This window comes from Magnolia sinica, chromosome 10 (assembly GCF_029962835.1).
Source record: "Magnolia sinica isolate HGM2019 chromosome 10, MsV1, whole genome shotgun sequence".
NCBI lineage: Eukaryota > Viridiplantae > Streptophyta > Magnoliopsida > Magnoliales > Magnoliaceae > Magnolia > Magnolia sinica.
Genome location: NC_080582.1, coordinates 80,056,185 through 80,073,084, shown reverse-complemented (window position 1 = coordinate 80,073,084; position 16,900 = coordinate 80,056,185). Strand labels below are relative to the sequence as shown.

General features: G+C 39.8%; 1 protein-coding gene across 1 annotated transcript; it reads right to left on the bottom strand.

Moving 5' to 3' along the window:
- Positions 1-14,803: 14,803 nt before the first annotated feature.
- LOC131217114 (uncharacterized) lies at positions 14,804-16,812 on the bottom strand. Its single transcript, XM_058211877.1, has 2 exons — positions 16,604-16,812; positions 14,804-15,489 (listed from the first exon to the last, which is right to left on the bottom strand). The coding sequence occupies exons 1-2, from the start codon at positions 16,656-16,658 to the stop codon at positions 15,188-15,190; spliced, it is 357 nt and encodes a 118-aa protein (XP_058067860.1). The 5' UTR covers positions 16,659-16,812; the 3' UTR covers positions 14,804-15,187.
- Positions 16,813-16,900: the final 88 nt, after the last annotated feature.

The following is a 16,900-nucleotide window of genomic DNA, read 5'->3' as shown; positions in this document are numbered from 1 at the left end:
AAGGCCGGGAAGGCAATGTACGTGTTCAAGTCAACCATTGAGGATGAGTTGCTCAGGCGAATCAAGGATGACGACACACCCAAGATGGCATGGGACACCTTTGCATCATTGTTTTCAAAAACAAATGATGCTCGACTTCAATATTTGGAGAATGAGTTAATGTCCACCACCCAAGAAGATAAGTCGATTAGCGAATACTTTACAAGAGTAAAAGATTTATACTGAGAAATTTCAGAATCAGATCCGAAAGCAAATATTCATGAGGAAAGAATGAGGAGGATCATTATACACGAGTTGAAGCCCGAGTATAATGCTTTTATCACAGCAATACGAGGTTGGCCTACTCAAGTTACTCTCATAAAGTTGAAGAATTTGTTAGCCAATTAAGAAAGTTTATGCAAATAAATGGCTGGAGTGTCGATAAACAAGGAAGAGGAAGCACTCTACTGCAATAATAAAAAAGACGGACATCGACAGTAGAACAGAAAGGGCGAACAAAGTCAGCAGAACTTTGGAAAGTCGAAGAAGAGAGAAGAGCAAGGAAGAAGTCATCAGACAGGGGGAGTTCAATCTGACAATAATACAAATAAACGACGATCCTCCGTATCTCGAAAGTATGATATAGAGTGTTTCAATTGCGGCAAGAAATGTCACTTTAAAAAAAATTGTTGGTTCAAGAAAAAATCAGCCGAAGGTAACTTGATGACTTGTAGAAATCACCAAGAAGACAGTGAAGATGACTGGGACTTTCAGGCATCCTTAGCAGTGTCTGAATCTATCAAAGGAGATTATTCAGAGAAAGATATAGATTTTGATGAACCACTCAAGCAGTCTAACATAGTCACTGACGAAGTAGCTGTTTCTTCAATAGTGACAAAGACGGGTAAAATAGTCATTGCTGCAGTTTCCAATCAAGGAGCTATCAACTACAATGATGATTGGATCATTGATTCAGGGTGCTACACATCGAGGAATGTTGTCTTTGATGAAGCCTCATCATGGTGGTCGCCACTGAAGGAGGAGTTGCCAAACTCTCAAGACTTAGAAGATGAACTGCATAAGAAGATAGGGGAGACAAGGGAAGGAGAAGAATCTCCTAGTTCAACTAAGGAGTTGACGCCTACAGCAGGAGATGGTGAGCAAGTGCCTAATCTGTCTGGAACACCAGATAAATCTAAGAGTTCATGGCAAACTGAAGTACATCAAAGTAGTCCAGAAGATCTTTGCCCGAGTCAACAGGAGGTTGCGGTAGACAACCCACCACTTAGGAGGATGACTAGACAGGGAAAGCCTAACCCAAGATACGTGGATGCTGCCTTAGCAAAAGAAGAGACCGTGAAAGAGCCAACGACATTTGAAGAAGCATCCCGAGACATAGAATGGCAGAAGGCGATGGAAGAAGAGATTAAGGCATTGAACCAAAATCAGATTTGAAAACTAGTTCTAAAACCCAAGGATGTGAAGCCGATATCATGCAAATGGGTGTACAAAATCAAGACTCGCCCCGATGGATCAATAGAAAGGTACAAAGCTCAACTAGTGGCTAGAGGATTCTCACAAAAATATGGGTTGGACTATGATGAGACTTTTAGCCCAGTAGCAAAAATTACAATGGTGCGAGTACTACTAGCACTTGCAGCGAGCAAATCTTGAAAGATGTGGCAAATGGATGTGAAGAATGTCTTTCTACATTGAGAAATTGATCGAGATATTTACATGGAGCACCCAAGTGGTTTCCAGAGTAAAAGGCATCAGGATTATGTCTGTAAACTAAAGAAGGCCTTCTATGGGCTTAAACAAGCACCGAGGGCATGGTACGGCAAGATAGGAGAATACCTAGTGTAAAGCGGGTTCTCGGTGGCACCTGCGGACTCCAGTATCTTTGTAAAAATCTAAGAAGGTAAACTAGCAATAGTGCTAGTGTACGTGGATGACTTGATCATCACTGGAGATGATGATGGTGAGATTGAAAGGACAAGAGAGAACTTGTCCGTGCGATTCCAAATGAAGGAACTTGGAGAACTAAAGCATTTTCTTGGGCTGGAGATTGACCGAAACAACAAAGGCATATTCCTCTGTCAGCAGAAGTACACCAAAGACCTATTAAAGAAATATGGGATGCTCGAATGCAAGCCAATTGCCACACCTATAAAGGTTAACGCCAGGCTATGTTTGAAAGAAGGAAAAGACTTGGAAGATGTAACCATGTACCGACAAATAATTGGTAGTTTAATCTACATTACATTATCGCGACAAGATATAGCTTACGCAGTTGGTGTGGTTAGCCGGTTCATGCAAATACCAAAGAAGCCGCATCTTGAAGCAGTACGTCGAATACTGAGGTATATGAAGGGTAAACCTTGGTTTATTGTACAAGAAAGGTGGAGCATGCAAGATAGTTAGGTACTGCGATGACTATGGTGGTGATCATGACACACAATGATCAACTACTAGATACGTATTCAACCTTGGCTCAGAAGCAATCTCTTGGTGTAGCAAGAGACAACCTACAGTATCTTTATCAACTACGGATGCTGAATACAGAGCAATGGCAATGGCAGCACAAGAAAGCACATGGCTTATACAGTTAATGAGGGATCTTCATCAACCAGATGATTATCCAATGATATTGTGCTGCAACAATCAATCAGTAATCTGCTTGGCTGAGAATCCAGTGTTTCATGTCAGGACCAAGCATGTGGAGGTACACTATCACTTCGTGAGAGAGAAGGTACTTCAAGGAGAAATCGAGATGAGTCATGTAAAGACCGACGACCAAGTTGCAAACATACTCACGAAAGGATTTAGCAATGCTAAGTTCACCGAATTCAGAAAGCAACTTGGCATGATGACCAAGGCCGCACGTCAGGAGAATCCCAACCCTGTTAAATGTCATCACCACCTCTCTTGAATATTCCGGAGTCTTCCGTAAACTTTCAGACATTTCTGAAAAATTCTATAATTTTCTAGAATCTTTCGAAAACTTTTAGAGTTTGATAGAGTTTTCTTGACTCTTTCAGAATATTCCGGACTATGTTAAAACCTTCTGAATTCTCTTAGAATGTTCCGGAATATAATAGAACCTTATAGGATATTTGGAAGCTTCTAGAACTCTTTAAAGATGTGTTGATTCTAAAATCTTCCATAGCCCTATAGGAAGTTTCTCATTATATACACACATATAAATAAAAAAGAGTGAGTTTAAGAGTGAAAGAAATGTGTCCAAGTATTAAAAGTTCAAAAGAATTTTTCCTTATATGTGAGAGTTGTCATTCAAGAGTGATAGTTTGTGAGTGTTGTAAAGCATACCCTTATTGTGTACAAGTATTTGTAATAAATATAATTATATTTACTTGTCGTGTTCAACTCTTCATACTTACTAACGTTCAGTGACATTTTTAAACACCTTTCATGTGTAATGCGTGAACTCATATCATTTTCTATGGTTTAGAATTTGTTAGGAAATAACAAAAATGCCCTCACCTTAAAAGATAAGGATGTGTGAAAGTTCTCAGCCATCCATCAGGCGGGGTAGATGACTACAATGATTGTTTCTCATATTTATAAAAATCCCCTATAGTTTCTGATATTATAAATACCTAGTAATTTTGGGTGATATTTTTAAACACTTTCCCATATGTTAATATGTAAACTTGTATCTTTTTGGTTTCATGATTTAAAATTTGTTAGGAAATGATAAAAATGCCCTCATTGTAAAAGGATGTGTGAAAGTTCTCAGTCATCCATCAAGTGGGGTACTTCATGGAGGTGGAGGGCATTTTAGCCCTTTTCATTTGACGGTTCCTCATATTTATAAATATCCCATATAGTTTCTGATATTAGAAATACTCATTAATATTTGGTGATATTTTTAAATACCTTCCCATGTGCTAATTTGTGAACTTCTACTCTTTTTTATGGTTTAAAATTTGTTAAGAAATGACAAAAATGCCCTCATTGTAAAAGAAAAGGACGTGTGAAAGTTCTCAGCCATCCGTCATGTGGGGTACATGATGAAGGTGAAGGGCATTTTAGTCATTTTCACTATAATAAAGGTTTCTCATATATAAGCATCCATATAGTTTTTTATATTATAAATACTTAGTAACATATGATAATATTTTAAAACACCTTCCTATGTGCTAATCCGTAAACTCATATCATTTTCGTTCCATGGTTTAGAATTTGTTAGGAAATGATAAATGCCTCACCGTAAAAGAAAAGGACATGTAAAAGCTCTTAGCCATCCTTGTGGTACATTATGAAGGTGGAGGGCATTTTAGTCATTTCCATTACCATGACCGTTTCTCATCTTTATAAATATCCCCTATGGTTTCTGATATTATAAATACCAAATAATATTTGGTGATATTTTTAAACACCATCCCATTTACTAATATGTAAAGTCATTTCTTTTTCCATTTCATAGTTTAGAATTTATTAGAAAATGACAAAAATGCTCTCCATGTAAAAGAAAATGACAAAAAAGGATGTATGAAAATTGCATCGGTCAAGTGAGGTATGTCATGAAGGTGAAGTGCATTTTAGTCTTTTCCATTACAATGTGTTCAAGGGAGCTTATTATCCCACTGCTTTATTTAAATAATAAAACCCTAAAAATGATGAAAGTGGACCAAGCCCAACGAAGAAAAAAAAAACAGCCTAACACATAAGTAGGGGTGCAATCTAGTTGTATGAGTGGACAAATGTGGGGCCCACGTGATTTATGAAGGTCATCGAACCGTTCATCGGATGGGTCATCTCATAATACCGGCAAGTGCAAAAAATCAACGGGTTCCAACACTCGAGTGGGTAAAATGCAGGGAAAATGCGATAGGGGACACCCACCCTTGATTTACAAAGGGACACACACCTGAATTTCAAAACAGCTTGATTTTTCTTACCTAACTGAATGAAGCGTCTGAAAGGACTGGATCTCGCATACAGAACATGGTGGGCCCTCCACAAATTAAGGGAGGAAATTTCATCACATCTTGTTCCTGTGGTGTGGCCCACCTGATTCATGGATCAAAATAATTTTAGGATGCTGGTAGTAATATTAGGTGGTGCATCCAATGGACGCATTGGATTTAATGCAAGTGTCACGTGGACCCTCCTGCTCGGTACTACCGTAGCTTACGGTGGTACAGGTAGCAGCGAGAAGCTATGGTAGGTATATTGATTTCCCAGCAAAAATAGGGGGTTAGAAAAAAAAAAAGGTGATTTTTCCATTGGTCCGCCTGACTTTGCATCCGAGTACAATAATGATACATAAAAGTCCATTTTACCCTTGGTTGACCGTAGATATTAATGTTTCAGCTAACCGTTTCCAAATGACAGTGATGTACTCCACCAATGTTTTTAGCCTATCATTGGCACGTGAGGATAGGTGAGTTGCACATGAACGTCCCTGCATGAAGATAAGTACAGCTCATCAGAACAGTTCTTTAATTCATCAAGGTTTATATGATCTGATCAACAGGTTGGACGGAAAATATACATCATGAAAACATTACAGTAGATCTTAGGAAGTTTTTAATAACAAGGCGCTAAATCAATACCCTAATCCATAACTCAAGTGGTAGACAGAGTGAAAGATACCTTCTTCTTTTTTTCCCTTAGCCTGTTAGTACACTCACTGTCAGTTCACACTTCACTGGTAGCCACCCCCACCAGGGAATTGGTACCAAGACCTTAGGGCCCGTTTGGCCGGATGGATTGGAAGGGATTGAATGGTATTATGGTGGATGGCATGAATTCCAAGGTAATGATGGCTGTGTCAGTGGATTGGTGCAAGATCCATGGGATTGCTATATCGAGCCTTTTTGGCATGCCAGCCAACCTGCGATTAAACCTTCCCCTCCCTTCCAATCCCTCAAACCAACCACGTCCCAGGCAAATTTGAACAGATTGGGGTGGATTGGATGGGATTTAAAAGTAATGATGGTATTGTCAGTGGATTGTCTTAAGATCCATGGGATTGCTATATCCCGGAATCAGATCACCCTGTTTGGCACGCCTGGCTAATCCTGGGATTTAACTTCCAATCCCTTCCAATACCATCCAATCCCTTCCAATCCGCCTGGCCAAACAGGCCCTTAGTGTTAAAATGAGGTATCCTTCGATCAATCTACCACTATTAGCCACACTCACTTGGGAATCGATACCAAGACCTCGGTGTTGAAATGAGGTCTCCTTCACTCAGTCTACCACTGTTAGCCACCCCCACTTGGGAATCGGTACTAAGACCTGTGGTAGACTGAGTGAAAGATACCTCATTTTAGCATTAAGGTCTTGGTAGCATTCTCTAGTGAGGTAGTTAATAGTGAAGTGTCAACTGATGGTGGGGTGTACTAACTAACAAGCAACCAAACAAGAAAAAAATAAAAAAAAAAAGGAAGAAGAAGAATTAAATCGACTTCATTTTTTTTATATAATGCTCTCAAATGATGTGGACAAATGGATGGACAGCGTCTATATAGAATATATACATCAAGGTGCACCCCACAGTAAAGGCCGCACCGTCCTAGGTGGGGCAGTAGACCTTAATATAAAGTAAGCCACACGGCAGAAAAAGGTGAGATTGACTGGTGTTGTTGAGATATCTTGAGGCCAAGCAAGGCTTATTTTCTTTTCCAATTTTGAGTTCATGGCTTAAAATGACTTGGAAAAATAGATGGATTGGGTGGATTTACAAAAACCATCAATCGTGACCCCACGCATGGTGGGAATTGGGTTGGCACAGCAATCAATGATATTCATTGTTAGACTCGAGAGGTTTGGTGGACATTTAAGTCTAGAGGATATTCTTTCCTTAACTTAGTTGGAGCCCACCATGATGATTATGACAAATCCACTCCGTCCATCTGTTTTACTGCCTCATTTTACGGCATAAGCCTAAAAATTCTGTTGATCTAAATCTCAAGTGGGACAAACGAATATGAAAAGGTGGGAATTAAATACTCACCCTTACACATTCATAGAGCCACGTTATGTTTTTCCCAAGTCTAACCGTCCATCTGTTTTTTCCAAATCATTTTATGACATGAACTGAAAAATGAAAACAATATGAAGCTCTGGTGGGCTATATGACAGGAAAGAGTGAGATGGAAGGGCCAACATGGAAACATCTTCTGACCATCCTAGCACCATTTTTAGCTTTTGATTTGCTTTAGTTTTAGACCCATAACCTAAAATGAGTTGAGAAAATAGATAGACGGGATGAATTTCTAATAATATAAAAGTGGGTCGCACGTATGGGGATAGGTTTGAGAGTTGTTAGATCATTGGTGGGCCATAATGATGTTTGTAACAAATACACTCTCCATCTGTTTTACAATCTCATCTTAGCGCATGCAAAAAAAAGAAAAAAGAAACTTATCATGAGCACAAGCTGGCCAAACTAACATGAAACATTGGGAATTGAATGACTTTTGTTGAAATATATGATGTGCTATTTGTTTTTCCATGTCATTTTATGGATTGGGCCCAAAAATAAGGCCAATGGTCCTTACTCTTACCTGAGTGGCAGACTCTCAGGAGTTTCAACACCTGGTAAGGGTTCGAGTACCCATAGGTGGTGAAATCCCACTACAGCATGAGTGAAGGGAGGGGGAGTTTAAAAAAAAAAAAAAAAAAAAAAAAAGGCTCCAGTGGCCTAATTGACAATAAACGCTGGGGAATGAGCACCACCATTGAAAATTCCAGAGGCCATCGAGGGCCCAGTTTGTGATTTGAATATGCTTCTTTTTTTAATCCGAACTTAAAGTGAGCTGGAAAAACATATGAACTGCGTGGATTTCTCATAAACAAGGTAGGCCCCATGTACGGTCGGGTTGGGTAGCGTGTTAGTGAATTCACCGTAGTATAACAAAGGGAGATTGCAGATGCGGTAAGGTGATGGCAAAGTGATGGTAGTTTTGTCATTATCAAATTAAAGGATACCATTTGTACAGTTAAAACCAATAGCTAGTGGTTTTATGTACAACAGTAAAAATTATGGGCAGTTTTCGCTAAATATTTTAAAGCAGGAGGTTTTTGGTCCCTAGCGGAAAAGGCAGGCGATCATATGGAAAATTCCCTTAAAAAAAAGACATCTCCCACTACTGTTGACTCGAGTCTTTTGCATTAATCTCCGGTATGATACACCTCCGGAACACGGATTCATGTAGTTCTCATGTAAATTGCTATAAATAGTGGGACCCACTTTTTTTCAACTGGTTCCGTACTACCAACAGAAGTCCAAGTTCACTGAGATGGCCCAAGAGCGAATCACCCATCGAGCATCCCACATTTATAGCATTTTTTTGGATAATCCGAACGGTCCATCTTGTTGGCTATATCCGATTGGCCCAGCCCAGTCAGATTTTACAGCCCCAATGGCCTACAAGGCTAGGCCCGAGCCCGTTCCTTAAAGAACAAAGCTTGAAGATCCATTGGACTGTCCTGATCCTTTCATACCACTACCATCCTAAATGGCCCTCGATTTGGACGGTCTAGATTGGCATGTATTTATAAGTAGGGGAGAACCCACTAGAATAAAGAACGATGGTGGTCTAGTCAGACTCACGTGAGAAAAATAAGTAACTTCCCCAACGTATCTTGTGATGGATTTCCCGTCTCTGCAATACTTTCTTCGTATTCATCAAAACCCTTCTTTAATGGGCCTTTTTTTTAATAGGAAAAACTTTGATACTCTGGCAGAGTGTGACGGTTGATACACGTGCATTTAGAAATTAATTGGAAAAATTCAAGTTAAACCGTCTAAAATTATTCTCCCAGTTTAGTTGTATTGTTTTTCAAAAATAACGCTGACGGTGGGATTGGTGGATATTTATTTGGACGGTTAAGAATGAAAAATAGAGCGAAGGGTCGCATTTCAACAAAGAACTGTGAATCCGAACAATCTGACTCTGGGACTCTGACAATGTATGTCACGTGTGTTACGAGCGCATGCGTATAAAGCATCATACGCTGCCGGAGTATCAAATAACTTCCATTCTAAAAGCTTTCCGAAGCTTGCCTCGTTTCAAATTATAACTTCCATTCTAAAAGCTTTCTGAAGCTTGCCTCGTTCATGGGGTATTAGATGGGATGGAATTGCCTGTGGTCCTCTGCAAATTCCATTTGAGCATTGGGAAAGGATGAGAAAGGTTGAGATTAGATGGGAGGGAATTGTATTTGGTCCATGGAATTGTAACTGGGTGGCTTAGCTACTGGTATGTTAACTCGCTACCGAAGTGACATCACTAAGTTTGGTAAGTCCACCATGATGTATGTTTAGTATCTGCACTGTCCAATCATTTGGAGCGATCATTTTAAGGGCATAACCCAAAGAATGAGTCGGATCCAAATCTCTTGTACACCCAGATCTATAGCTCAACTAGCAGACTGAGTGGAGATACCTCATTTCAGCACTAGAGGTCTTGGTATCGATCCCTAATGGGGGTGGCTAACATGGAGTGTGTGTACTGACATGGGTGTGTACTAACAAGCTAACCCGAAAAATAAAAATAAAAATCCAAATCTCGTGTGGACCCCACCATAGAAAACAGGGGAAAGAGTGATGCCCACCATTAAATACTTATAAGGGCCACAAACGTAAAGTTTTTGATGAAGCTGTTATTTGTGTTTTCCCTTTTTTAATGTATGTTTTAACTTATAAACATCACTTCAATATCGAGTCTAGCTACTCAACCTGTCATTAGCTAATCCCAGTCCAGTTAGATGTGTGCATAAGTGAATGACATCTATTGTGAATTTGGTCCATTAATTACAATATCATGGCCCACCAAATAGGATTTTTCCTATGGCAAGAATTTTATCCCAAATATGGAATTAGATGGCTAAAATACCATTTTATTTCCATACATGCAATTGTGCAATACCGATATCAATACCATTTAATACAATTCAATGCCATTTAATTCAACGGACCAAACACGCGGCTTTAACGCTGACGAATCCGGATCCCGACTCTTACGGACTGAGTGCTGTAAATGAGCCTGGGTCAGGCCTGTCAAAATTAAAATTTTAATTTGTGCCAGCCCTAAACAGCTCAAAATCTGAAAGGAGAAGAACCCAAGCCAGACCCGTTGACAGCCTTACCTGGACCCCTGCCCCCAGCCTGGACGGTAAGCGGTCCAGACGGGAGTTATATGCGTGAGTTTGTTTTATCCACGGTTTATCCATTTTTTGTAGATCATTTGAGGATATGATCCCAAAAATAAGACAGATTTAAGTCTCATGTGGACTACACCACATGAAGTAATGGTAATAATGATATCCACCGTTGAAACCTTTTTAAGGCCCACCATGATGTTTATTTTCCATCCAATCTGTTGGCAAGGTCATGAAGGGAAAACACAAATATAAGCTTGATTCAATACTTATGCGGCTCCTTAAGAACTTTGTAATGGTAGGCGTTTAATTCCTACAGTGTGGTCCACTTGAGATTTGGATCTGCCTCGTTTTTGAGATTATACATAAAAATTATGTTTCAAAATGGATAGACGGCGTGGATAAAATACATACATTATGGTGGGGCCCACAGAGCCCTGACTGGACCAATTAACGTAGAGGAGGAGGCAGGACGCAATCCGCTACCCTTTTAACTCGGAGAAGAGCACTTTATCTATTTACAGGATAAAGAGTTCCATATTCTGCCAGAGTATGATGCACCATGCTCGTGCACAAAGAAATTGGACCCCACTACAGAAAAAGGTTGCACCCAAAAATCAACTGAAGGTGTGATCGGATTGGCACATTGGTAGACACTAAATGAGGTTAAAATAGGCAATTCAACGGTCCAGAGTGAACAATGAAATTTCTGTTAATCTGAGGTGAGGATCTTCTACTAAGTCTGGTTCCAGGGTAATGAGCCAATGACCCATCTACGGTGGGTCCCACCAGTTGATTTAATTTGAGTTACATGCATTCAACGTCAACCTTTTCCCTGTGAAAGAGTATGGAGCATTATGTTCCGCCAGAGTATCTCATATCAAGATGAAATTTGACTGAATATGCAATGATTGATATTGAAAGTCTATGCCAAGCCGCTTTCTAGGATTTTATCGGGAAAATGTCACGCAAAGTAAATGTCTAAAATTATTTATAGTAGAAAATAAATAAATAATTCAAAGTTTTAGATCATGTAAGGGCATGATTCTAAAATTGAAGTATATCCAAAGCTCAAGTGGACCACACCACAGGAATCGATGGACATAATAATGTCCACCGTCGAAACCTTAATATGACTCAAGATTATGTTTACTTGTCGTCTAACATGTTTTAGAAGGTAAAACAGATATGTGTAAAACGAAAACACAAAAAAACAACTTGATGCAAAGCATGCGTTGTTAGATGGTAAAACAGATGTGTAAAAAGAAAACACAAAAAACAACTTGGTCCAAAGCTTGCGTAGTCTCTAAAAGAATTTTTTTTGTTTTTGTTTTGTTTTTATAGTAATTCGATTTTGAATGTTGCTTGTGATGTGGTTCACTTGAGCTTGGGATATGTTGTAATTTTGGGGTCGTGCCATAAAATAATTCAAAAATAGATGGATAGTGTGTATAAGACACATACATCACCGTGGGAAGACTCATAGAATTTATTAGTAGACTATACTAAATAAACTCAGTGGGAATCACCTTCAACTCAAGTATATATCTTATCTACATTGTCTATTTATTTTTTCAAATAATTTTAATGCATGAGCCCAAAAATGAAGTGGGCCACACCACATGAAACAATGGGATAACCACATCCATTGTTTAAACCTTCCTAGGGCTCAGTTATGTTTATTTGTCATCCAACTGGTTCACAAGGTCAAATAGCCATGGATGAAAGTAAAACACAAATATCAGCTTGATCTAAAACTTGTGGTCCCAAGAAGTTTTCAATGGTAGGTATTCAATTCCCACTTTTTTTCTCTGATGTGGTCTACTAGAGTTTTAGATACCCTTCAATACTTGGCTCATGCCCTAAAATGGGCCAGTAGAATGGATAGTCGGTGTCACAATCTGGGAAGATTGCTACTTAGAGAACTCGGATTGCGTACTGAGTAACTCAGTGGGCTCTTATCCTACTGAGTAAACTCAGTTGGGCCCACCTCGAATGTATTTGGTCTATCCACGCCGTACATCCGTTTTTCCATCTAATTTAAGGGGTTGAGCTCAAAATTGAAGCATATCCAAAGATCAAGTGGATCACACCACAAGAAACAGTTGGGATAATGATTTTCACAGTTGAAACCTTTCTAGGCCCCACAGTGATGTTTATTTCTCATCCAACCTATTTATAAGATCATAAAGACATCAATGAAGGAAAAACACAAATATAAGCTTGATTCAAAACTTCTGTGGACCCTAAGAATTTTTCATCCGTAGATGTTCAATTCAACTGTTTCTGTGATGTGGTCCATTTGAACGTTCTATATACTTCATTTTCGGGCTCAGGCCTAAAATTATCTGATAAAATTGATGGAAGGAGCGGATCAGATACATAATTCATGGTGGACCTCACAGAGTTTACTCAATCCGCTTCCTGCTTAAAAATCTGGAGATATTTTCAAAATCTCACGACACTATAAACATATATGATATTTAGGAAGTAATCGCGAGATTTTTAAATATCTGCGAGATATTTGTAACTAGTAAGGGAAGCTGGTGCCAAATCGGAGTAGGAACTGTGGAAACGCATTTCTGAAGGAGATGTGCAATAAAAGCACTATCCCAAGTGCTCAGTGCGATCCCATATTTCTTCTCCTCAATCAAAGTGGTGGACCCCACCAAAATCCCAATCGTCCGCCTTCGTTTTTTAAACCAAAAGGGGTGCGGACAAAAAATAAATAAATAAAGAAAAGCAAAGGACTTGCAACGTGTCACAACGAGCAAAGGGATGCGGACAATAAATAAATAAAGAAAGAAAAGCAGAGGACTCGCAACGCGTCACAACGAGCAAAGGGATGCGGACAATAAATAAATAAATAAAAAAATAAGCAGAGGATTTGCAACGCGTCACAACGAGCAAACCCACGGAAATGGATTGGCTACTCCCCCTGACACCAGCCCCGGAGCTGGTGGTCGGTGCTCTGTGGGCCCCATCATGATGTATATGTTTCATCCATTCAGTTCATCCATTTTTAAATATCATTTTATGTTTTTATTTCAAAAATGAGAGGGATATAAATCTCAAGTGGATCACACCACAGAAAAACAATAGTGATTGGATATCCATCATTTAAATCCTCCTAAGGCCCTCTGTACTGTTTATTTGACATCCAATCCGTTGATTAGGTCATAAAGACCCAGATGAAGGGAGAAAACAAAGATCAACTTGATCCAATACTTTTATGGCTACCAAAAAGTTTTTAACGGTCGAAGTTCATTAAACACCGTTTCCTGTAATGTGTTCCACTTGAGACTGGGATATACCTCATTTTTTGTGTATTAGCATAAATTGGTCTAGAAAAATAGATGGACGGAATGGATGAAACACATACATCATGGTGGGCCCACAGAGCACCGACAACCAGCTCCGGGGCTGGTGTCAGTGGGAGTAGCCAATCCGTTTCCCAAACCCACACAATCGCTAGGTTGCTCCCCACTAGCCATCTGTTGCCTATCTCTGATTGGGTGGTGTCACTACAACCAAACGTCTAAATTACGGGTAACACCCCTACCGTAGGGCCCACCTTGATGATTTGTTGTATATCCACGCATCCCATCCGTTTCTACGTATCCAAATCTCAGGTTTTGGTAATGTTTATTTGAAATCCAACCCCGTTGATAATATCAAGAAAAACTGGATGAAAGAATTATAGATATATCAGATTGATCCAAAAATTGTGGCCCACGGAAAGCTTTTAATTGTTATTCATCACTGTTTCTATTGGTATGGTCCACCTGAGATTTTGATCTTATGATTTTGGGATCTTGTCCTAAAATGAGATTTTAAAAAAACATGTGGACGCCGTGGATATACAAAAAAGAAATACATCAAGGTGGGCCAGTAAGCTGGTACCCCTCCCCTAGATTACTGAATGATGGGCCCACTTGACAGAAGCAAAAAACAAACCATTCTTCAAATGGGAATGGTAAATCCTAGAAGCTGATTTTAAAAACCAGATCCCTTGATTGTCATACTTAGCCTATTTGGACTCACTCGCCAAAGGAGCTTTTGGGGCCATAACACCATTTTGATCCAAATGCAGGTTGCACGTTTGGCCGTCTCCTATTCGACAAAATGATCATTGGCAATGTGTCAAAAAAGCCCATTCCAAAACCCCCTTTTCCAGAAATCCCATTTTGAGTGTGTCCAAAAAGATCCGATTGAAGTTGCAAGGGAACCCCTTTTCCGTCAACATGAGTGCTAAAATTCTATAACGTGGAGAAGAGATTTGCTCGGTACACTAGCCAGACAGAAACCATGCCAATGCTCGGGCAAGACACATGCACAACTGTAATGAAGGGGGAGCGTTTAGATCTTCCATCATGTGGCCACTTAAGATTTATTCCTGGTCTAACAGCAAAAATGAGATAAGTGTAACAGCAAATGATCAATCCAGAGTCTGTAGGACAAGCGACCACCAGCACGCCTTAGCTGATTCAAGGAAATGATTTACCATGAAAAGAACCCAAAAATAAAAAATAAAAAATCACGGGACTTCGACGAATACAGCACCACACAAGATTACTGATTATAGCATGATTGAAAAGCGCTACAAGCGGTGGGCCATGTATGGTTACAATGCAGAAGCAGGGAAAAATGCACCAACATCTAGTTGAGAAAAGAGTGCATCAGCATCAAGGAGACAGTATTCTCCTCCATATGACTTCATTCTCAAATTGAGTTTTAAGCTGCTGCTGTCTACAACGGATTTTTGTCTAAAAATCTAAATCTCCAATGAGCAACACTGCAATGGCCTGGCAAGGAAAACGAGCAGCAACGATTGAACATGAGACCCCACCTTTCAGTGACCAACCATGACCAGTGAACAAAACCTTCTCCAACAGGAAACCGCAACCATATAAAACAGTGGGTTGTTCGTGTCAAACCTGGACCAACAGCTCAACCACAGTGACTGGGACCAATGGATTTTTGCTAAACAGCTCACCCTTGGTAGGAGAAATCCAGAAGAAGATGAGACTGGATCACTGAAACATGGGTTTACCGAAAAGGGCCATTCTCAATGCCCTGGTGAACGAATTTCATGTCTTTTAAGAACCATATAAATAATACCACGGATGGTAGTTCCCACTGTAAAAGTTCCTTTCACATGAGAACACATGGTGGAGCTGTCAAGAAAGCCCCCTCTCATCCATGTTGCAGTAGGAGGCGTGCTCATGACCACCGGCACAGCGCAATGACTCATGTCGTAGTACAGAAGACTGGGTTGTACGGGCCGATAACATGCTGTAAACCAAAGCTTCCATGCATATGCTGAGATTCTTCTTCCCCATTTATTCAAACAGAACCATGGCTTCCTCTCTTTATGAAATCAGCAATGCAGCAAAACACAGAAGTTGCTGAGTCACCCTTCCATGACAGTTTTTACACTCCTTTCATCTTAAAGACCGAAGAGACGGTGAAGCTAGTTGGTGAAATAGAAAGGGGCTTTGACATATGGCACCCTTCTTTTTTTTCTCTTTAGACAAATAACAACCTAATCCGAACCTTACCCTTACATGAGGTTAGGATTAGGGTTTTGGAGATTTCATGGAGCAGATGTATTCATTTTCTAAAACGATTTTGCTAACCTAATTAGTTTTTCCGTCCAAAAAATCAAAAGCAGCAAGGTGGTTTTTTACCATATTTGGAAACGGCATGAGGGAGCATGTTATATGTCTTTGGGCCAAAAGGGAGGATGTTGTGTCCAAAATTTCAAATAAAAGATAAAACCCAATCTCCAAATCCACATTGATTTAACCTCTTTTCTCCTTTTTAAGTCACCCCTCTTACTTTGCTGTACTAGAATATTATGTAAGTCCATACCATTGTATTACTGAAAGTAGAAAGGGTGGGGTGTATACACCAATTAGTATGGCTCGCAGAAGAAGTTTAAAAAGATAAGAAAACGATCCCTCTTTTTTCATTCTGGTAATAGAATGGTACAAATCTGTACTACAGTATTACCAAAAGTAAAATGAGTGAGCATATGCAGTGGTTGCGGATGTAATATCTCTGTGAAAATTTTTAAAACAGAAAAAGAAGTTTATTTTTTAAAATGTAACCCAAATAATCCCTTGGAACCTGTTTGGTTGCCACTTTTACAAAAAATGGTTTCATCTAATTTAATTATAGAACAGAGATCGTGGCTTATATAAATTACGGGTTATCAAAGATCATTTTAAATCCTTACAAAAATCTGTAACTAGGGCTTTCAATGGGACAGGCTCGGGCCTGGCAAAATCAAATTTTTGAATAGGCCTGGCCTGAATAGTTCAAAATATGGGCCGAAGCCAACCCCAGGCCTGGCCCATTGACAGCCACATCTCTAATGAATAATTACTGTTAACTAAAATTAGATGAACTCTTCTTCTTTTTTCGTGGCAAACAAACAGGACTTGGTATTTTGAATTTTGAAAAAGAAAAGATTGAATACCAGCATGCCCTTGAGCAGCTCCTCGACCCATATACTTCAAAAGACAAAACGCCATTTAGAAGTTTCCATGAAGAGGCGCACTCACAGCCGGAGAGAGTCGAGCACTGGAAGCATCCAAGCAAGACTCAATCGTTTGAAGACGACCACGACAGGAGGGGCGAGGCGAAAGGACGAGAAACCACGAGGCATCTTCGCAGCCAAAGGGAGTCAAGTCAAAGCAGCGAAGAGTCTAATGGAGTGAGGCGTGGTCAACCAAGGCTCATCAATCATTTGAAGATGACGGGCGTGGGTGGGGCG